Source organism: Carlito syrichta, unplaced genomic scaffold (genome assembly GCF_000164805.1).
Source record: "Carlito syrichta isolate Samal-C Ts95f unplaced genomic scaffold, Tarsius_syrichta-2.0.1 Scaffold313059, whole genome shotgun sequence".
Classification (NCBI taxonomy): domain Eukaryota; kingdom Metazoa; phylum Chordata; class Mammalia; order Primates; family Tarsiidae; genus Carlito; species Carlito syrichta.
In genome coordinates this window covers 204,485-226,651 of record NW_007257155.1, presented here as the reverse complement: position 1 = coordinate 226,651, position 22,167 = coordinate 204,485, and the positions used below count along the sequence as shown (strand labels likewise).

At 43.4% G+C, this 22,167-nt stretch overlaps 1 protein-coding gene across 1 annotated transcript in view; it reads left to right on the top strand.

Moving 5' to 3' along the window:
• Positions 1–22,167, top strand: part of LOC103272653 (latent-transforming growth factor beta-binding protein 1) — a gene marked incomplete at its 5' end in the record, with an annotated part of 107,067 nt that overhangs the window by 53,916 nt on the left and 30,984 nt on the right. Inside the window, 5 exons of the mRNA XM_008070131.2 lie at positions 4,562–4,732; positions 5,377–5,463; positions 7,937–8,065; positions 8,736–8,876; positions 10,151–10,321. Coding sequence (XP_008068322.2) covers positions 4,562–4,732; positions 5,377–5,463; positions 7,937–8,065; positions 8,736–8,876; positions 10,151–10,321 — 699 coding nt within the window. The remainder of the gene's footprint in view (positions 1–4,561; positions 4,733–5,376; positions 5,464–7,936; positions 8,066–8,735; positions 8,877–10,150; positions 10,322–22,167) is intronic.

The window sequence follows — 22,167 nt, the reverse complement described above, 5'->3', positions numbered from 1 at the left end:
ATCGTCATGTCCTCCACTCCCTCCTTCCTCCCCCCCTCTCCTGGTAGTGCCCAGAGACTGCCGATCCCACCCTTGTGTGTGACCAGTGACAGGGCCCGCTTATGAGTGAGGACAAGCCGTCTTCGGTGCTTTGTTTCTGGATAGTTCACTTAGTGTGATGGTCTCCAGCCACACCCAGGTTGATAAACTAAGAGGGAAGAAGCTTCTAGAAAAGGCACTTTGCAGGTGGCAGCCACGGCTCCAAGCCACTCCTTCCTGGGCAGGGCATGGGACACAATTGCACTGTGTCGGTGGCCTTAGCTGAACTCCACACCAGCAGGGAGTATCTGCCGCCCTCCCCATCTGTCTCCCAGAGAGAAAAGAAATACAAAGAAAAAGGCCATGCAGAAACGTTCATGCTAGTTGAATGGCTAGGAACTTGGTCCCCAAAGGAAGGGTTCTGGGGAAAGCGGTAGACATAGGACTCTTGAAACCAGTCTCAGTTTTCTCTTTCAGGAAGTGAGGATATTCTGTGTCCCAAAGCTTCTCTTTCACGCACAGTTACTCTGTGTGTGGGTCACATGGAAAGATGCCTGTGAAAGTTCCTTGAACAACAACAACAACAACAAAAAAAAAAAACAGGTCAGGCGTGATGGCTCATGCCTGGTAATCCCAGCACTTTGGGAGGCCATAGTGGGAGGATCACTTGAGGCCAGGAGTTTGAGATAGCCTGGACAACATAGCAAGACCCCATATTGACAAAACATTAGCTGTACGTGGTGGTGCCCAGCTATTCAGGAGGCTGAGATGGAAGGATCACCTGAACATAGAGGGTCAAAGGTGTGAGAAACTGTAATCATGTACTGCACTCCAGCCTGGGCAACAGAGTGAGACCTCAACTCAAAACACATACACACACACACACACACACACACACACACACGCAAAATATCTGAAACCTCATTTTCTTGTTTTTGCCAGCCATATGTCTAGAATAAAAATGCGCAAATTAATCTTTTGATGCCGATGTTAAGCCAACCTTTTCATACAAATTGAAAAATCAAATCTGAAAATGCCAAAGAAGTAATATATTTCTCAGAAGTCTGTGGTAAGAGATATGTAGGACAGCTAATTTTATTCATAACATCTTTAAGAAAAAGAAAATTTGTTCTTTTTAATGCTTGGCACTTTCTATAACCATGGATTTGATCTTTTAAATTTATTTTCCAATGTAGAAACCCTCCACCGCTGGCATCAGTGACCTAAACGTATACAGTTTCTCTAAAGAAATCACATGACATATATTTACTGATCAGAGTTTTACCCCAATGGAAAAATGCGCAAGGAAGCTCATTACTTAAATTTTCGGAGATAGGGAAATTGTTGGGTTTATTTTTTTTCTCCCCAGAATGACCTTTGTGGACTAGTTTTCCAAAAAGAATTTGCATTTCTTTCCAAACACAGATGAGGCCCTGACTAACCCTCAATTTCAGCTGTGTAAACATTGAACTTTCAAACGTCTTGGAAAGAAAAGGAGAACAAAACTTTTAACAACCAATGTAAAACTTGGATAATCACAATTATATTATTGATTATTTCCCTTATGAAATAACCTGCGAGTGTTCTTTCTACAAGAGACAAAATTGTATTTCTTAGTTTCTATGACATGAGTGTAGCAAACATTGTGGAAAACAAGTATTTACTAAATATGTTTGTGTGTGTATAGATGTGTGTATCAAATATAAGATTATATATATATAAAACTATATATTAAAATTTTTTTAATGTAGAATTTAAATTATAGACACATATGAGGGGGACCCCAAAAAACTTGGAATTTATTTATAAAAAATTGTGTATTTATTCTTACATGTTTAAGCTTTAGTCACCTTTAAAGAACTCTCCATCTGATGCAATATACCTATTTAGATGCTTTGCCACTGCTCAAAACAGTTTTTGAACTCGCCAAATTTGATGCCTTTTACTGCTTCTGCTGTTTTTTGTTTTACCCCTTCAATACCGGCAAAATGTTTCCCTGTAGGAACTTTTTTTCATCTGCAGAAACAAACAAAACAAAGCCGTGGTGTGGACAGATGCACTTGTAAATTACCCATCGTGAAATGGGCAAATGCATTGAAAGAATAAAAAAAAAAATTAACTGAAGCTGAATGCAGCCTCTCACAACAATGCTAGCCAATACACGGATGCCAGTGGGTTCCTAGGACACTTACCTAGCAGGGGAAGCCTGGACTGCAAGGGGCCCACTCTCTGAAAGATCATTCCGGTTTTCTTTGGGTCCCCTTTGTATATGTATAATTTTTGACATGTTGTACGCAGAGAGGTCTGTACTTTCGGATTACCTGTGAACATTCCATCTTCATGGAGACTTGGAGACCCTAGGACATAGTATTCCATTTTGTAATATACAATGAAAAATATTGTGAGCCCTCTTTCAGCACAAATTGTAAAGCAAACCTGACTTGCAAGACTGTGCTTTGCTTTTTGGATTTGTATTTCTAACTTCATTCGTTCATAGCTGGCTTCATTTTTGGCTGGCTGAGTCAAGTAATTGAGCAGAATTGCTAATCATGTCGGCTGATACTTTATTCACAATGCCGGGGGAGAGTTGATAAAATTTTCTGCAAGGTTCATGATGGAGTTAATAACAATTTAAGATACATACTCTTAGTTTTCCCAAATCATCCCGTCTAAAAACTTGGAACCCTTCTGACGCTAGCCCCCTCTGTTAGAGTAGCGAAGTAAATTTTTATCCTTTGCACACTTGGAGCGAGCTGGACCAGATGAGGGAGGGGGCAGGTTTTGCCCAGTTTCACACACGAGGAAATAACTTAAGGCGGCTCCATCAACTGCTGCACAGAAATCAGCATTTGGGTGTTTTCCTGGATACTTGTTCTAGGTTTGAATTTGTCATCAGCTCTCAACACTGATTTACAGTTTATTACAGTTCAAGCCAAAAACTGTCAGAGACAAAATAGTCCGAGAGTTGGCCAGAATCAAGAGTGTGAGGGACTTTGTATGTTCTCATTGTTCTGAGAGTCGTGTATACCTCGAAGGTGTGTTTGCTGCCTGACTTGTTTTGAATGCCATAAGAGGAAAAAAGTGTGGGAGCTTCTTTGATAGAATTGTATGAACTTATATTTTTAAAACACTTTTGCTGTTTGATGTAGGAATCAAATTTCCACAGTTAGCTAGGCCCTGCCAAAATAAACATAGGGAATTTATTGTAAAAATAACTCATTAAATTTTTCCTAATAATATTATTATCAAATAACTTGACAAAAAAGTAAGTAGATACTGACATTAAAGTCTTGTCCTCATTGGTAAATATCTTCCCTTTGACCCTACGGTTTTTTGGGGTTGAAGACTCTGGAAACGGTAGAGTGCTCATGAAGTCATTTCATTAGAAGTTATCTAAGTAGATGGGGACACAATATCAATAAGCATGCTTGATTTCAAACCAGGCAAAGTGGGGACCAAAGGGAGGCCCAAACTTTACCTCTATGATGATCACTTGCATAACTAATCCTGAATCATATCCCACGTCTTTAAAATGAAGAATAAGAAAATAAAAAGAAACAAAGGGGAAAAAAAGTTATCTAAGAATTAGGTTGACAGTCATCATTTTCTTATTTGTTACAGCATAAAATAAGAATAGGATCATAGGCAGTGATTTGAACTCGAGAACCATGTTAGAGAAGGGTTGTACTACCCTCCAAGGCTAGTCACAAAATATTGATTGTTTTGTAAAAGCACAGACTTGTTCAAAGACTTCAAACCTGATAGAATTCAGTCATCTTTATTATTATCTCAAAGTGCATGAATTTTGTTGTTATCATTTGTCTTCTCTCACCTTGTTTGTGTTTATCCCAGAGGGGTTAAACTGACTCTGTTAGACTCTGTTTACCTCTAGGTCATACTTAAGCTGGGACTAGAACCCAGACTTGAAATCCTACCCTGAAGCTTGGCTGGCTCTCATTATTTCATTCAGAGTCACATGCTTGCAACAATGGAAGTAGTTAGATTTTTCAGTGATGAAAGGCGATTTTATAAGACCCGGGTTCCTGCCGTGTTTTCCTAATTGTCTTCTGCTGCTGGGTAGTGTTCAGGAGAGGTTGGGAGCATGGCTGATTCCAATAACCACCTAAGAGTTAAATATTATGTGTGGCCCCAGATCCCTGGTCAAGTGTTGGGGAACATTTTTATTGATTTAAGTAGGTGTTACAGCTCAGTAAAGAATGGCCCTGTTTGGCAAGCAAAGCAGATATGGAAACTCCACTCACAGCCAAATTTACAAGAATAAAATAATTGGTTAACGTAAAAGGAAATGGTTTTGACAGATTTACACTCTTGGGGGATATTAGAATTCCACCAGGATTCAAGTGCATTTTTATCTCCAAGTGGAAGAATCCAACCCTGAAAGTGGAAAGCCATCTTCTGGAAAGAAAATGCCATGGACACCTTGGGTCACTCCCCCGTTGTGTTCTCCACTCCGTGGTGTTCTAGGTAATGTGATGTGCCCTATTAACAGTCCTTTGACTTTCTCTACTCTGTTTAAATGTAGATTCAGATCAACCCAGAGAAGAAAAGAAAGAATGCTACTATAATCTCAATGATGCCAGTCTCTGTGACAACGTGCTGGCCCCCAACGTGACCAAGCAGGAGTGTTGCTGTACTTCCGGTGCTGGGTGGGGGGATAACTGCGAGATCTTCCCATGCCCGGTCTTGGGCACTGGTAAGCCTTGGCTCAGCAGGGCCGATACATTAGGGTTGGGTTGGGCCTTGATGCCATGACCTTCACCGCCACCATCATCTGGAGGTGAGATGACCTTCCAGTGAGTTTCATTCAGGAAGCTGTCACCCTCTTTCCTCCTCATACAAACCCTTAAACTCCCCTCTGTCTCAGAATATACTATCAGCTAGGTTCGGTATGCTATCTGGCAGAAAGATCATTTAGTTTTATTCCATTTTTAAATTAAAGTCAGTCTTTGCTAACAACGACACGGTATTATCCATAACGAGAGCTTGTGTATTTAGCTAAGATTATGCTCAAATGGGGTCTTACTAAGTCTTTCATATACTAGACACCACAGAAGTAGAGAAATAATAGTCACAATATCAAGTAAAACATGGATAAAGAAAACATGGGTGGAGCAGGAGGGCTTTTAAAAACAGTTAATGTTTATTATGAAGGCATTTGATCTATTTGTATTTCATCCATATTTGTTGGTGATTTCACTGAATTTGCTGGAATTGCCTTACAGTTATTGAGGCTGAGAAAGCAAAATTAAATTTAAAACATGCATTCATGGAAGATGTTGATTATTTTTTCCTTTTTTTGACTATTTCTTTTCTTGGTTTTGTCTCTTCTGAAATCAGCGGAGTTCACTAAAATGTGTCCTAGAGGAAAAGGCTTTGTACCCACCGGAGAATCCTCCTACGACATTGCTGGCGAGAACTATAAAGGTCAGAATCCCACCGGGACGACTTATAGCACGTGTACATGCCAGACAGTCAAGTGAAACATGGCTTGGGTTACACAAAATTGAAGCTCTTTTGAGTCGTGGAAACTGATTACACAGCCCTTAATCCCTTATTGGAAGAAGATCCCTGTGGGCTCTCAGAGCCAGAACACTTAAGCTGTGTGATGCTGGGAGGTCACTTAACTTGAGTTTCCTCTGAGACAGGAATGATGTCTCAAAAGGCTAGAATGAGGATTAAATGAGATAATATGCGTGGAACCACTTAACACAAAATTCCACACTTAGTAGATGCTTCCTACATCTATTCTCTTATTCTAGAGACATCCTTGAAATCACATAAATTATGATCCTAAAGATTAGACCATAATCATATTTGTCTTTATGGTCACCTACAAAGCTAAGGTTCTTATTTTTTTAGAACTTACCCAACTACTGCTAGGACCTTTGGCTAATGGCCACAGATTTAAAATGAGGAATGGAAGAGAAGAAAACAAAAGTGGACATGTTTTATATATTTAATGCCACCATTATATGAGTCTCAAATAAATGTGCAGCCTTTTAGTTTTGGTGAATATCCACAAGTATGAATATTTCATCAGTAACTATTCACTTTTGACATTTTCATGATAGAGATATTACCTTTTATATACAAAGTGATTTTTTTCTTTATAGTTTAATATTGAAAACTGCTAAGTAGCTGGAAAACAGACTATAAAAACATTTTTATTGTCCATTTTTGGAGAAGTAGTATTTGAATAGTATGGTATAATTCAGTAGCTGGATAAGAAATTCCATTTGTGTTTTTTTAATACAGCTATGACTTAGCCCAATTAAATAGCAAGAAGACTTGGTTTGTAATATGTATTGGATGGTTTCCAAATTCACAAATATCACATACAGTACTCTATTTTTGCAGGGAGGTAGTTAAATCTCACTTCATATTATGGAACAGAGACCCGATTTCACCGTAAAGTCATCCTTTCTTTTATAGAAAAATAAACTCCTCCTTATCCTATTTTAGCAGTGCTGAACATAGTTGGAAGAAAATGGGGTTCAAATCCAACCAGCCATATGTTCTAGGCTTACTTTTGCCATTTTCCATCTGTGTAACTTTGAGCTGGTCAAATATGGCGTCTTCAGTTTTTAAAATAAGGACTAGATGACATTAGCTCCAGAATGCCAGAGCAGATGCTAATCATCACAGTAAAAGCAAGAGATAGCCGGGCTCAGTGGCTCAGCCTGTAATCCCATACTTTGGGAGGCTGAGGTGAGTGGATTGCCTGAGCCCGCGGGTTCAAGACCCTCCCGGGCAACTTGGCGAGACCTCATCTCTACAGTAAATCAAAAAATTAGCCAGGCATAATGGCGTGCGCCTGTAGTTCCAGCTACTTGGAAGGCTGAGGCGGAAGGATCACCTGAGCCCAGCAGGTCGAGGCTGCGGTGGCCGGGAGTGGCCACTGCACTACAGTCTGGTGACAGAGTGAGACTCCAACTCAAAAAAAAAAAAAAAAGCAAGAGATAATAATACCTTTGGGCATATTTGTGCTAGAGTGAATGTAAGTCCTGCACATAAGTTGTCTCGTGCAATCCTGCAGACCCTATTAGGTCGGTGTTCCTGTTATCCCCAGTAAACTGAGATGGCAGGAGCTCTGAATTCTGTGGCAACAGTTCTGCCAACTCCCTCAGTTCATGCTTCCCTTAGCTTATCTTCTTTTGACTTGTCATCCAGTTCCACCAAACTCTTCTTGGGAACCTTCTACATCTCAACCAATGAGAGGGCCAACATACACATTATGGAAGGGCACATTTCTCAAAAGGTCTATTCTTTAGAGAATATTCTCAGTGCCAGTATGGAACCCATAGATCATTTCATCAAAACTAAGGTCACATCTCAGAAACCATATTTACAAATATACCATTTCCGGTAACATTTTGGTCATTGCTCGTTAAATATCACAGACAAATCACATCTGAGTATGTTTTGCTGCATGTCAATCAGGTCTAACTTTAGGAATTTTTTGTTGCGGTGACTGCAAGATTCTTTAGAGTATAAATAACATATCGGCTGGGCTCAGCGGCTCAATCTGTCATCCCAGCACTTTGGGAGACCGAGCCGAGTGGATCGCCTGAGCCCATGGGTTCGAGACTAGCCCGGGCAACTTGGTGAGACCTCGTCTCTACAATAAATCAAAAAATTAGCCAGGCGTGGTAACACACGCCTGTAGTTCTGGTTACTTGGAAGGCTGAGGTGGAAGGATCGCCAGAGCCCAGCAGGTCGAGGCTGTGGTGGCCATGAGCTTGCCACTGCACTCCAACCTGGGTGACAGAGTGAGACTCCAACTCAAACTAAAAAACAACATACCTGGTTTGAAGCCCAATATTGTCTTGACTCTTCTCTTTCACTGGAATATCAAAGCCAGCTCCTTTTTGTATTTTTCAACCTTTTTCCCCCACAGATGCCGATGAATGCCTACTTTTTGGGCAAGAAATCTGCAAAAATGGTTTCTGTTTGAACACTCAGCCTGGTTATGAATGCTACTGTAAGCAAGGGACATACTATGATCCTGTCAAATTGCAGTGCTTTGGTAAGCTTGAAGAGGGTAGAGTACAGTGTGCTGGAGAAACTGACAGATGGGGGGGCAACCAGCAATGCTATGTAGTAAATATAATTTCCTTGAATCTAAATTATGGGTTGGAAAGATGTGTCCGTGTTTTGGAGATCTTTTCTTAGGCAAGATTTTAGAAAATCGAAAACCTCCTTACAGCTGTTTGAATGAGTTTCAACCCAAGAGTTAATATTCAATGTGGAATTATAATTCAGGCCACTGGTCTAACGGAAGCGTTCTTTGGTCTGTGGAACCTCCTGTCTCATCACTTATACTATGTGAGTGAAAGTCATTTTAAATACCGACCCAGACGTTAATGCTTAAGCAGAAAACCATATACACGTGGCAGAAAAACACAGCAAAAGGAAATCATTTTAAAAGTATCATAAAAAGGCATTTTATCTTAAATTTCTCAGCATATCCTGTCCATAGATGTTTTCTTTCTTTCTTGAATGTCAGCGGCAGTAACGTTTTTCCAATCAGTACAACTTACATTTTTATAGTCAGGGCCACTGCTTTCTTTTGGATGGTAATACGCAATTAGCTGCCCCTGAAATCTGAACTAAATTTAGCAACGTGTAGAGTTGGGTACGTGTAGGAGGCACAACCAATTGCTGGTTTTCTTTAATTATTATTTTTTTCTCTTAAGATATGGATGAATGTCAAGACCCCAACAGTTGTATTGACGGCCAGTGTATTAATACAGAAGGCTCTTATAACTGCTTCTGTACCCATCCCATGGTCCTGGATGCTTCTGAAAAGAGATGCATACGACCGGCTGAGTCCAATGGTATGTCTCCGTGTGAAATGCAAACCTGTGTCCAAATAAGTCTCGCAAGGTTTTCCTTTGGACTCAAATGTGAGCTACTGGAAATCAGAAAAATGAATGCCTTGGGTATTTTGAAATAATTAAAATGAGATACTCAGAGAAATTATAATAAGACGCATATCCTTGGTATGTAGGAGACTAAATTTCCTGAACATACTCATTAGGTAGACACTGGAGTATGAAGTGGCTGGGCAAATGGCAGAGCTGTGCTGTGCTGAGAACTTGTCATACCTGGCCTCCATAGGCAGAAGAGGAAGATACCATTCAGGGAGGGTGGTCAGATGTGGTCAGCTAGAGTGGAGGACACAGAGCTCAACAAAGCAGAAGGTGGTGTTTCACGAGGTGGTGGAACACCCCAAAGCCCACTGATAGAAATCCTGCCGGGCATAGTGACTCACACCTATAATCCCAGCACTTTGAGAGGCCAAGATGGGAGGATTGCTCGAGTCCAGGAGTTCGAGACCAACCTGGGCAGCAGAGTAAAACCTCGTCTCCACAAAAATAAAAAAAGTTAGTCAGGTGTGGTGGCACACGCCAGTAGTCCCAGGTACTTGGGAGGCTGAGGTGGGAGGATTGCCTGAACCCAGGAGTTTGAGGCTGCAGTGAGCCATGATCATGCCACTGCACTCCAACCTGGGTGACAGAGTGAGAACCCGACTCAAAAAATAAAAATAAAAAATCCTTGTTCATCCCTGACAAAGCAACAGGCCACTGATAATTGGCGTGATGGATCAGCTGTCATGTTCAGGAGAGCACTAGTGGATGAGGTCAGTTGAAAGGTGGAAGGTTGGAATAGAGGATTATGGGATGCAGTGTCCCCAGGGCAGGGCTTTTGCAGATGACGTGGGTGAGAAAGCATGAACCCAAGAGTTGTTATGTGGAAAAAGATGGTAGGACCCGACAGAGGAGTCAATGTGGGAAAGCAGTGATGGGCAGAGTGAGATGTGCACCAGCTGTAAGAGGGATAGGAGGGGGCATCTCACGTGTCAGCGGGAAGTGATGGCACAAAGCATCAAGTTGGAGCAGGATGGCAGGTGGAATTTCAGCTGAGGGACAGACACTCAGTTGGAGACGACAGAGATTTGATCTGTGGAAAGACCAGGCAGGATTCAGACTTTTCCTTGCAAGTCACTCTTAGAAACAGGGATGGAAACTGAGGCTCTTTGGCGACCCGTAGTGTTTATGAAATCAGAATAACACATGCAATGGTCTTGAAACGTTGTCTTCCCTTTCAGAACAAATAGAGGAAACCGATGTCTACCAGGATCTGTGCTGGGAACATCTGAGCGATGAGTACGTGTGTAGCCGGCCCCTTGTGGGCAAGCAGACCACCTACACTGAGTGCTGCTGCTTGTACGGAGAGGCCTGGGGCATGCAGTGTGCCCTCTGCCCCATGAAGGACTCAGGTGAGCCTGCCGCCCTCTGCCCAGCGAAGGATCCAGGTGACCCCATGTCCCCCACTCCCCGTGAAGGATTTGGGTGAGCCCATCACGCTCTGCCCTGTGAAGGATTCAGGTTAGCCCTCATCTCCCTCTGCCCCATGAGCAATCAGGTGAGCAGATGCCACAGGCAACCAAGCTTGAAATCAATGAGACATGAAATAGATGGGAAGTGAGCATAGAGGGGCTGGAGCCATTCTCCCGGTGCTCTGCTGTATCACATCTTTTTCACATGCGCAGTGGTTTTTGGATGGCTTAATTTAAAAATGATATGTATGTCTGCTAAAGAATTGAAGGCCAGGCTCGGTGGCTCAGCCTATAATCCCAGCGCTTGGGAAGGCTGAGGCGAGTGGATTGCCTGAGCCCATGGGTTCAAGAACAACCCGGGCAACTTGGCAAGACCTCGTCTCTACAATACATCAAAAATTAGCCAGGTGTGGTAGCATGCACCTTTAGTTCTGCCTACTTGGAAGGCTGAAGCAGAAGGATTACCGGAGCCCAGAAGGTCGACCCTGGGGTGGCTGTGAGCATGCCACTGTACTCCAGCCTGGGCAACCGAGTGAGACTTCAACTCAAAAAGAATTTAAATAATTAAAGAGGTTGTGTCTCCCTCCTGCCACCCCGTGGCAGTGGACCTTTGTGCCTTAAGGGTGCTCATGCTGGACAGTTGTGTGTTTATCATCCTAGTCTTTCTTCTGTATGTTAATTGTTGTCATACATTTATATGAGGGATTGCTATAAATATTTATATTTAACAACGTACTTAACCCCGGAGTCCTGTCACACACTTTTATACCACCATAGACTTCTGCATTTCCTTTAGTGTGCTTCCTGCCTGCAAAGTTGGAACCAAATAATGTATGGTTTCTGTAGCTAACACCTTTGTTTTCCTGTATAGGAAAAGGCCTCTTTTATGGCATATGCTATCTTACTGAGGAGATAACTTTTTTCCAATTGCCAACTAATTTTCTATTCATTATCATAAAATAACTTGTTCTGAAAAAAACCAAAAAACTGGAATCCATATCATCAGTCTAAGCCATGCTTTGCTGTTTGCACTTTAGCATCTGAGTCTGGGGTCCTCTGATAATCATGACATCTGACAATGGCTACAAGGTACTATTTCACCCTTTTTTCTTTTTCTTCTTTTTGAGTAGGAGTCTCTGTTGCCCAGGCTGGAGCGCGGTGGCAAGCTCATGGCCACCTCAGCCTCCACCTGCTGGGCTCAGGCGATCCTTCCACCCCAGCCTTCAAGTAGCTGGAACTACAGACGCATACCACCAGGCCCAGCTAAATTTTGTGGTTTGTTGTAGAAACAAGGTCTCACCAAGTTGCCCAGGCTAATCTCAAACCCCCAGGCTCAGGCAATCCTCTCCCCTTGGCCTCCCAAAGTGCTGGGATGACAGGCTGAGCCACCATACCCAGACTGTTTCGCCTTTTAACAGCTGTCCTATCAGGATGCATTTTACGATCTGTGGTCTCTTAGAATTGATGAAAGGTGGTAACTTTTGAATGGCTGCACAGAATGGTTTTATAGGTGCACCATGATGTCTTCGATTCTCTCTAGGGCTGAGCCCTTGGGTTGATTGTCACCCAGCCTTTCCCTGCCCTAATCCTGATTCTACTATTACAAATGATGCTGCTGTGAATCTCTATGTGTGCACTTGCAGGAGGCCTCATTGCCTGAGCCCAGGGGTTCAAGACCAGCCTGGGAAGCATGGCGAGACCTCATCTCTACAATAAAATTAAAAAATTAGCTAAGCATGGTGGCGCATGCCTGTAGTCCCAGGTACTTGGAGGACTGAGGCAGAAGGATCACCTGAGCCCAGCAGGTTGAGGCTGAGGTAGCCATGATTCTGCCACTACGCTCCAGCCTGGGGGACAGAGTGGGAGACTCTGAAGCAAAAAAAAAAACCCCAAAAAACAACAACAACAACAAAAACTGGGTAAAGAAGTATGCATACTTTAAATTTACTATCTTATTCCCCAAAATTATTGTAAAATTTTACACTCACTTTAATTTACTCAATTTAAAACAATCCAAATACTTTGCTAGGAGAAATGAATTTTAGGACACTATATCAAGATTCTAAAATACAGATTTTAGAGTATTGCATCGACTATTTTCAACTGAGGTTTTAGAAAACACGCTTTTAAATATAAGTTGGAACAGATATATGTAAAGAAATATATACTATATAATACTTTTCAGAGAGGACAGGATATGGGGGAAACTCATGATACCACATGCCAAATTTAAAAAAAAAAAAAAAGGTTAGTATCATTGCTACACTATTTCTAATTGGTCTATGCACAGCAATTATAATACATTCTCCAGAAAGAAACTCCAGTGTACGTGGTCAGTCAGATCCTCAAAATGAGTGATTTCCAATCTTTTTATTTTTTGAACCATGATAGTTTTGTCCACTGAATTACTATTTTGCCTCTGGGATATAAATCCATTTGCATCCAAGATGCTAGGGACTGGCTGGAGGGAACCATTGCTCCTGAGTTTTGGGGTGGTCTGTGAGGACTCAGGATTTCTGAGATCACACGTTGAAAACTGCTGCTCCAAGTGTATCAGTTGGGGAATAGAAATTCACAAGGCAGCTCGGAGGGAGTATTTCTTTCTTTCTTTCTTTCTTTTTTTTTTTTTGAGTTGGAGTCTCTCTCTGTCACCCAGACTGGAGTGCAGCAGGCATGCTCCCAGCCACCGCAGCCTCGACCTGCTAGATTCCAGTGATCCTTCCACCTCAGCCTTCCGAATGGCCGGAATTACAGGCATGTGCTACCACGCCCGGCTGATTTTTTAATTTATTGTAGAGATGAGGTCTCACTGCCTAGGCGGGTCTCGAACCCGCGGGCTCAGGCAATCCACTCACCTCAGCCTCCCAAAGGCGTGGGAGTACAGGCTGTGCCACTGAGCCCGGCGGGAATATTTCCTTGATACCACCAAAATTACAGCCCTAGAGTCAGGGGATCATCTGTCGTGAATCCAAAGAGAAGTACACAGTGAAGTTCCCATTTTTCCAGAGTTCCTGCGACTGGTTGGCATGCCCTTAACTAGCACCTGATCTGCTAGTTGTGCCTACTCTCACCCCTCTCTGTTGGAGTGGAGTTACTAAAGGTTGCCTGACTTTGAGTCCCGGCGTGGCAATTTGTTATCTGCATGAGCTTGTTATTTTGTCTCTCCATGCCTTGGTTTCCTTGTGAAAATGTCACCTGTCTCTTAGGGTGGTGGTGAGGGTTTAATAAGTTAATACGTGAACACTTAACAGCGTGCTCGACACCTGATAAGCTGTCAGAAGATGCTAGCAACTACTGCTGCTCCCAGCAGGTGTCTCAGATCAGATGCGTTCTCAGATGTAATTAAAATCCAAAGGATCTTGTATGATATACAACCACCTAACAACATCTGAACACAAATTAAGGACAGACGAATATAGGAACCATTGTCCTAAATGTAAAACTTTCTGTCCCAGACCACTGCTTTGTAAACATTATGAGCATGTCAGTGACTGGGGGAACCTTATGCAAAAACGATTCTGCTCCTTAGGTTGTAGAAGATGGGGTGGAGGATTGCCAGGATTTGCATTTCTCATAAACCCCAAGGCAATCTGTTGCAAGGGTCTAGAGACTTCTAATAGCATCCAACTCTATTTTGTTAAACCCTGTTTAACGCTGGCAGTTATTCCTTTTGCATCAAGGAAGCTAAGGATGTGTGAATTTTAACACAGGTCTGTCATCATTTCTGCCACGAAAGCTTTTAAATAGACCTTTTCTCGATGTGTGCATTATTGAGCAAGAAAGACCACATCGTCTGTTCATCTGAGCTCTGAACGAACCCCAGCTGGTCAGACACCAAGCCTCCCAATGTCCCCAGGAGGGTGGCACTGCTCTGGGGAGCAGTTAGTTACTGACAGAAACAGGGCTGGAGGAACTGGAGGTATAAATCACACCACTTGTCACCGGCTTTGAGCATTAAAGTGCAGTGTAAAGTAAAGCTTTGGCCCTGGAGCCAGCCTTCACACGTCCGGTCCAGGTCATGGGCACTAACTCTTGGATGGTGGCAGCTGCGTCCGAGCATTCTGGTGGGTGGAGGAGGTGGAAGTGGCTGCGGGGATGGTGTTCTCTGGAGTGAGGTGGCATCTTGCAGGATGGGTAGGCACCACCTGCAGGGAAACGGCGGTGGGTCGTGTCAGGGTAGCTTCACAGGAGAATTGCCTCACTGTAGAATTCATACACTTCTGGGGCTGCTCAGGGTCCTATTTCAATCCTCAGCTAAAGTCTCAGAGGCCAGATGGCAGGCTACATTGGGAGAACGTTCTAGATGATTGGCGGCAGCGCTGTGGGTGTGTCAGTGATAGCTTGCCCAAGTGGTTGTGGACAGTCAGCTTCTCTATCTGGGCCTTTGGAGGCCTCCTTTTCCTCATCTACCCTCCGATCCTGCGCATTCTCTTTTTTTGAGTTGGAGTCTCACTCCATCGCCCAGGTTGGAGTACAGTGGCATGCTTCCGGCCACCACAGCCTCGACCTGCTAGGCTCCAGCGATCCTTTCACCTCAGCCTTCCAAGTAGCCAGAACTAAGGGGTGCGCTACCATGCCCAGCTAATTTTTTGATTTATTGTAGAGACAAGGTCTCACCAAGTTGCCTGGGCCGGTCTCGAACACGTGGGCTCAGGCAGTCCACTCGCCTCGGCCTCCCAAAGTGCTGGGATGACAGGTTGAGCCACCGAGCCCAGCCCCTGCCCACTCTTAAAATGTTTTGATGGATCCTCCAATTTGAGCTCTTTCTCGAGGTATCATGCCAGCCTCTGAGAGACGAAGCTGTTTGGAAAAATTGGGTCAGGAAAATGAACCCCTCATCCATATCACAAGTGGGGAGAGGCTGGTCATTGGTCTTTCTGGGAGTTTTTAGTGCCATGCTATGAGGAAATCATAGAGTTATCAGAACTGTGAGATCTTTAGTGGATATGGAGTTTACTGGGATGTGAATTTTCTGTTGCTTGGTTTTTCTGGGTCTCAGTTATAATGGAAAGTAATGATAGCTAACATATGTATAGCACAGTGCCAGGCACAGTTCAGAATGATTTCCATCTATTGAGAGGTTTAATTTTCCAAGCCATTTTATATATTCAGTTACACTGCTCTCCCCCACCCCCTTATCTGGAGCTTCATGTTCTGTGGTTTCATTTACCCGTGGTGAGCCATGGTCCAAATATTAAGGGGAAAATTCCAAAAATCAACAACTCAAAAGTTTTAAATCGCACACCGTGCCAAGTAGTGTGGAGAAATCTGGCATTGTCCCACCCCAGAAAGGAATCTTCCCTCTGTCCAGCAGATCCAGGCTGCGTATGCTACCTGCCCGATGGTTAAGCAAGCCAGCCTGGTTAACAAATCAAGACAAAACGACTGTGTAGGGTTTAATACTGTCCACGGTTTCAGATATCTTATCCCTATGGATGGGGAGGATTATCATGCCTCCTTTTTCTGGGAGAGGAGCTCAGACACAGAAAGGTTAAGTTACCTGCCTTGATCATAGTCCAGTAAGTGGTAGGTGCAGATCCAGGCTTACCCAGGCTCCAGAATCTGTGTCCTAACCACTTCAGCATGACTTGTGTCTCTATCTCCCCAAGATGTCTAAGCACATCTGAAATAAATAAGTTGCTTAGAACATAAAGGTAACAAAGTGAAGAATTAAAGGTGAGATTTTAAAATTTTAAAATTCTCATTGTGTGCTAAGCAAAGAGAAGGACCGCAGTTTTAGAGATAATAGCACAGAAAACTTAGACAGTGTATCATCAAATCTGTATTCCTAAACACATTGGCAGGCATAACAGAAAACAACACATATTCAACGAACGAGTGAATTAAAGCAAGTCATTACTTCCCAGTAAATATATCTCTTGGCGATGCCTAGCACTTAATCCAAAATGAACTTTAATGTTTTTACTTATTGATACTCTTTTTTTATTTTTGACTTGGAATCTCACTCAGTTGCCCAAGCTGGGGTGCAGTGGCATGCTCATGGCCACCCCAGCGTAGACCCACTGGGATCTGGCGATCCTTCTGCCTCAGCCTTCCAAGTGGCCAGAACTACAGGCACGCACTACCACACCCGGGTAATTTTTGATTTATCGTAGAGATGAAGTCTCACCAAGTTGCCCAGACTGGTCTTCAATCTGCGGGTTCAGGCAATCCACTCGCCTCGGCCTTCCAAAGTGCTGGTATTGATTACAGACTGAGCCACCGAGCCCGGCCTATTGCTACTCTTAAACATGTAAACGTAAATGTTCCAGGAAGCATACATATTAATTGCAAGATATACAAAATGCTGTCATCTCATGGAAATAAAAATCTATTGGCCTGCAGGTGAAAGAAAATTATACACATTTGAACACTAGAATCTGAAATAACCAGGGATCCCAGTGTCATCTTATATTGTTCAAATAATGAGAGTTCTGACAAGTAAATTGTTAAAATCATTAGTCGTTGTAAGTGAATTGCACATGGATACTTGACAAAGGGCATTAGTGTGTTTTTGGGAGAATGCCACCTATTGGTGGTAGAATGTACTGCAATGCAGGTGTGGATAGTGAGCGTGAAAAGAAATTGGAAGATGTTACAGTTTCCTAAGACATGAATATTGTCCAATATACAGAGGCGCAGGCCCCCTCCATGTTGCTAGATCAATTTAGAGATATAGATATACAGATGCATCTGATTCACAAAGTCTAGTTCTGGGAGATTGTTCTGTAGATATTCTTGACTTGAGTGCCAAGAAGAAAAATATTATAATTACAGATAATAAGAAAAAAGTGGGCTGGGCTCGGTGGCTCAGCCTGTAATCCAAACGCTTTGGGAGGCCAAGGCGAGTGAATTGCCTGAGCCTGCAGGTTTGAGACCCACCTGGGCAACTTGGTGAAACCTCGTCTCCACAATAAATCAAAAAATTACTTAGCCGGGCTCGGTGGCTCAGCCTGTAATCCCGTGCCTTTGGGAGGCTGAGGTGAGTGGATTGCCTGAGCCCACGGGTTCGAGACCCGCCTGGGCAGCAAGACCTCATCTCTACAATAAATAAAAAAATCAGTCGGGCGTGGTAGCGCATGCCTGTAATTCCGGCTACTGGGAAGGCTGAGGCAGAAGGAGCGCCGGACCCCAGCAGGTCGAGGCTGCGGTGGCCGGGAGCAGCCACTGCACTCCAGTCTGGGTGACAGAGTGAGACTCCAACTCAAAAAAAAAAAAAAATTAGCCGGGCATGGTAGCACGCGCCTGTAGTTCCAGCTACTTGGAAGGCTGAGGCAGAAGGATTGCCGGAGCCCAGCAGGTCGAGCCTGTGGTAGCCATGAGCATGCTGCTGCCCTCCAGCCTGGGTGATGGAGTGGGACTCCAACTCAAAAAAAAAAAGAAAATAAAAGAAAAAGAAATATGTAGAACCCATTCTTTCAGTGGGGAATGGGTGGATGAATTACAGTGCATTCATATAGTGGAAAATACTGTGTAGCCATTTAAAAAATGAGACATAGCAGTCCGGGCGCAATGGCTCAAGTGTGTCATCCCAGCACTTTGGGAGGCCGAGCCAAAAGGATTGCCTGAGCTCAAGGGTTCGAGGCCAGCCTGGGCAACTTGGTGAAACTTCGTCTCTACAATAAATCAAAAAACAAGCCGGGTGTAGTAGTTCCAGCTACTTAGAAGGCTGAGGTAGAAGGATCACCTGAGCCCAGCAGGTCAAGGCTATGGTGGCTGTGAGTGTGCCACTGCTCTCCAGCCTGGGCAACAGAATGATACTCTGACTAAAAGATAAATAAATAAATAAAATAAAAACGAGACATAGCTAAGGATCCTAATAGAAATGGGTGTCGGCTGGGCTTGGTGGCTCAGCCTGTAATCCCAGCACTTTGGGAGGCCGAGGTGAATGGATTGCCTGAGCCCACAGGTTCGAGACCCACCTGGGCGACTTGGCGAGACCTCATCTCTACAATAAGTCAAAAATTAGCTGGGCGTGGTAGCGCGCACCTGTAGTTCCAGCTACTTGAAAGACTGAGGCGGAAGGATCGCTGGAGCCCAGCAGGTCGAGGCTGCAGTGGCTGGGAGCGGCCACTGCATTCCAGTCTGGGTGACAGACTGAGACTCCAACTCAAAAAACAAAAAACAAAAAAAAAGGATTGGATGTCTAATCCATATTTGTAAACAAGGCCTAGAACAACATGTTTTAATCACTTGCATGAAAGATAGAAAGGAAAAACATACCTGGCTAGGCTGAGGACTGTCCAGAGATTGATTTCCTTTCTACCGTTTGATGTCCTGTTTAACAGGTCTTCTGCAGCTGTTGATCTGCATTCTTGGATTTCACCAACTGCAGATCAAAAACGTTTGGAAAAAAAAATAACAGTGCCATCAAAAATAATAGAAATAGGCCAGGCCCGGTGGCTCAATCCTGTCATCCCAGCACTTTGGGAGACCAAGGTGAGTGTATTGCCTGAGCCCATGGGTTCGAGAACAGCCTGAGCAACTTGGAGAGACCTTGTCTTTACAATAAATCAAAAAATTAGCCAGGCGTGGTGTTACGCACACCTGTAGTTCCGGCTTCTTGGAAGGCTGAGGCAGAAGGATTAGCTGAGCCCAGCAGGTCGACACTGGGGTAGCCATGAGCGTTGCCACTGTACTCCAGCCTGGGCAATGGAGTGGGACTCCAACTCAAAAAAATAAATAAATAAATAATAATAAATACACAGTATAACAGCTACTCACAGAGCATTTGCATTATGTTAGGTATGATTAATCCTAGAGATTAATCCTAGAGATAAATGGGAGAATGTGCCTAGGTGACACGCAAAGATGACAGCACCTTCTATAAGGTATTTGAGTGTCTGAGGATTTTGGTATCTGCAGGGGGTCCTGGAACCAGTCCCCCTCAGGTGCCAAGGGAGGACAGTACATGTTTGTCCTCTTCAAAATAAATATTGTTTATTGATTGTCAAGCATAAGCCACCACGACTAAAATGGTGCAGGTAAAGAAGGGACCGTGAGCTCCAAATAAGAAGTCAAAAAACCTGGGTCGCTCTTTCTGCTTCCCTCACGACTCCTGTTGCCATCTTGAACAAACGGTCCTCTGCATCTGGGAGTCGTCAGCGTGTAGATAGAGAGAAAGGTCTAACTAGAAGTTGAACTCTGCCACTGTACTCTAGCCTGGGTGACGGAGTGAGACTCCAAAAAAAAAGAAGAAGAAGAGTTTGAACTCTCTGAGGACAGGAATTGTATTAAGTTGTTTATCACTGCCTCCCCTTGTGAGTGTTGGGTGAATGACTAATAACCAAGATTTTGACTCATAACACGTTTTGACTAATAAAAATTTTATTTAATTCTGTTGAATTAAAGAACAAAAGCACAAAGCCACACCATGAATGGGCACTTAGTGAGGATCTGTGGAGTTAAAGCAAAGTCAGAATTGTCCGACTTCCTTCCGGTGAGGTAGACAGTGTGGTGAGGGAACAGAAGGTATCTGGAAGGGTTATTCGTCCTCTTCTTAATAATGCTAAGAAGACTGATGATTACTGCAAATGAATTATGTACATCCTATGGCTTACGAGAAGAGATAAGTAAATGATCTGAAATGAGATTAATCTTTTTAGTAATGCACCTGTTTTCAGTTTTCATTAAATTATTTTCATATTTGTTTCTTCATTTTGTTATTGATTGAACACCTACTATGTGCTAGGCAAAAACTCTTGGAACCCATGTACGGTTTGTCTTCAATGAGATGTAAAATGAAACTCAGAATTCTAATATCTTATTCCTAAATATGATGTCATTTAAACATACAAATGATACCTTGTTTAATAGACCTCACAAAATTTTTTTAATTCTTCCTAATGTAGCCTATCTGCTCCAGTTTTTTTAATAGAATTTTGCAAAAGGGAGAAAGAATTTGGAATTGGTCTTAAAACAATTAAGCTAGTGATTCCTTCCATATTCATGCATGACTTTTACGTGTTCCCAGATCTCCGTGTGAGAAGTTTCATAATACCCTTGGAGGTGTGAGGGAAGATAGGGATTTGACTCATGGCCTACACTCAAAAAAATGTCGTAACTGGGCAATGGTTGCAAAAGGCCTTTCAGCAGTCATAGCAGAAAGGCTTTTCCAAGAAATATGTTTCCGAAGAATTTTAATAATAACTTTGGAACATCCTACGTGTGAGACATAATGAGTGGTCCCTGCCTTTGATTCGGGCCCTCCGGGACCTCATTCTGCCTTTGGTCCTGGCTGTGTCCTTATGCTGGGCAATTTATTACAGTTTCCTTCATCCAAAGTCGAGACCTCGTTGTGAGGTCACGATAATTAATACCCTGGTTTTGAAAGCACTTTGAATCACAGACCCTGGGCATTACGATTAAAGAAAGAATCGCTGTGAATCAGTTGTGATAGAAAATGAAAATCAAATGAGGAAGATAGAAAAGGCCTTCCAAACTGAATGGCCGTCAAGCACGTGCTCAGAATGTTTATGCCATGTGCACGCTGTTTAGAAACAGGTAAGCGATCCATTTCTCTGGGACTGAACTCTTGGAATGGTAGAGCTAGATTGAGTTGGATGTTACATGGACTGGCCCAGAAGCCAAATGTCGTCTTCCTCCTTGAAAGGCTTCTTCTATTTATTTAGAAAGCTTCCCCTCATCCCTTCCCAAGAAGGGGTGTAAATACTTTTCCCACTCTAAAAGGATCGTTGCAAAATAAAATTCAGTGGTAACGTAGGCACGTTCAGCTCTGATGTGATGTGATCCTTGTGTGAGTGTCCCCATTGGTAAACTGACCGTGTCACCAGTACCTGCTTCAGTGGGTCGTTTGAGGATGAGAGGTGACCATGTATGTGAGATGCTCAATGGATGGTAAATGTGCACAGGTGTTAGAGGTTATTCTGCATCGGGTTTTGTTTCGAGAAACGCACAGAGCTGATACTTATCCCACGGTCCTTCATGTCGTACAGTGCTAGAAATTTCTTCCAAAGGGGGCCTGAATCAAAGACAGTGAGGCGTGGGAGGCTGTTCAGGAAATAGCACAGAGCAGACACTCTCACGGACTTGCAGGGAAGTTTCTCCTGTGTCCTGCCAGGCTCCTGACCTTTAACCTGTACAAAGTATGATGTCTGAGGGAAGCTTTACACACGCAAAGGACCATTGAATGTGGAGTTCTCGTGAACATTCTATGTATTCAGTTTATACATGTTAGACACCTAGATTTTCCTAAGAATTTAAGCTCAACTTACACTTTAGATTATTCTGCTTATTTTATTTTTTAGATTAGAAAATATAGCTTATTTAGAAAGTAAATTAAGCCGGGCTTGGTAGCTCATCCTGTAATCCCGCGCCTTGGGAGACTGAGGTGAGTGGATTGCCTGAGTCCGTGGGTTCGAGACCCGTCTGGGCAACTGGGCGAGACCTCATCTCTACAATAAATCAAAAAATTAGCCAGGCGTGGTAGCGCGTGCCTGTTGTTCCAGCTACTTGGAAGACTGAGGCAGAAGGATCGCCGGAGCCCAGCAGGTCGAGGCTGCGGTGGCCGGGAGCGGCCACTGCACTCCAGTCTGTGCGAGGGAGTGAGACTCCACTCAAAAAAAAAAAAAAAAGTAAATTAGAGAGAGAAAGAAAGAGGAGATTCACCTCCCCAAGGTAGGGAAGGGGGCCAAAGCCAAGAAACATGGTGATGACCATAGCTCAAAGAGCACATGGCCACACCAGAGTCTAGTAAGGCTGATTATTCTTTTTATCAGTCCTAAAACTTGTTATAAAATAAGATCAGGCTGGGTGCAGTGGCTCAT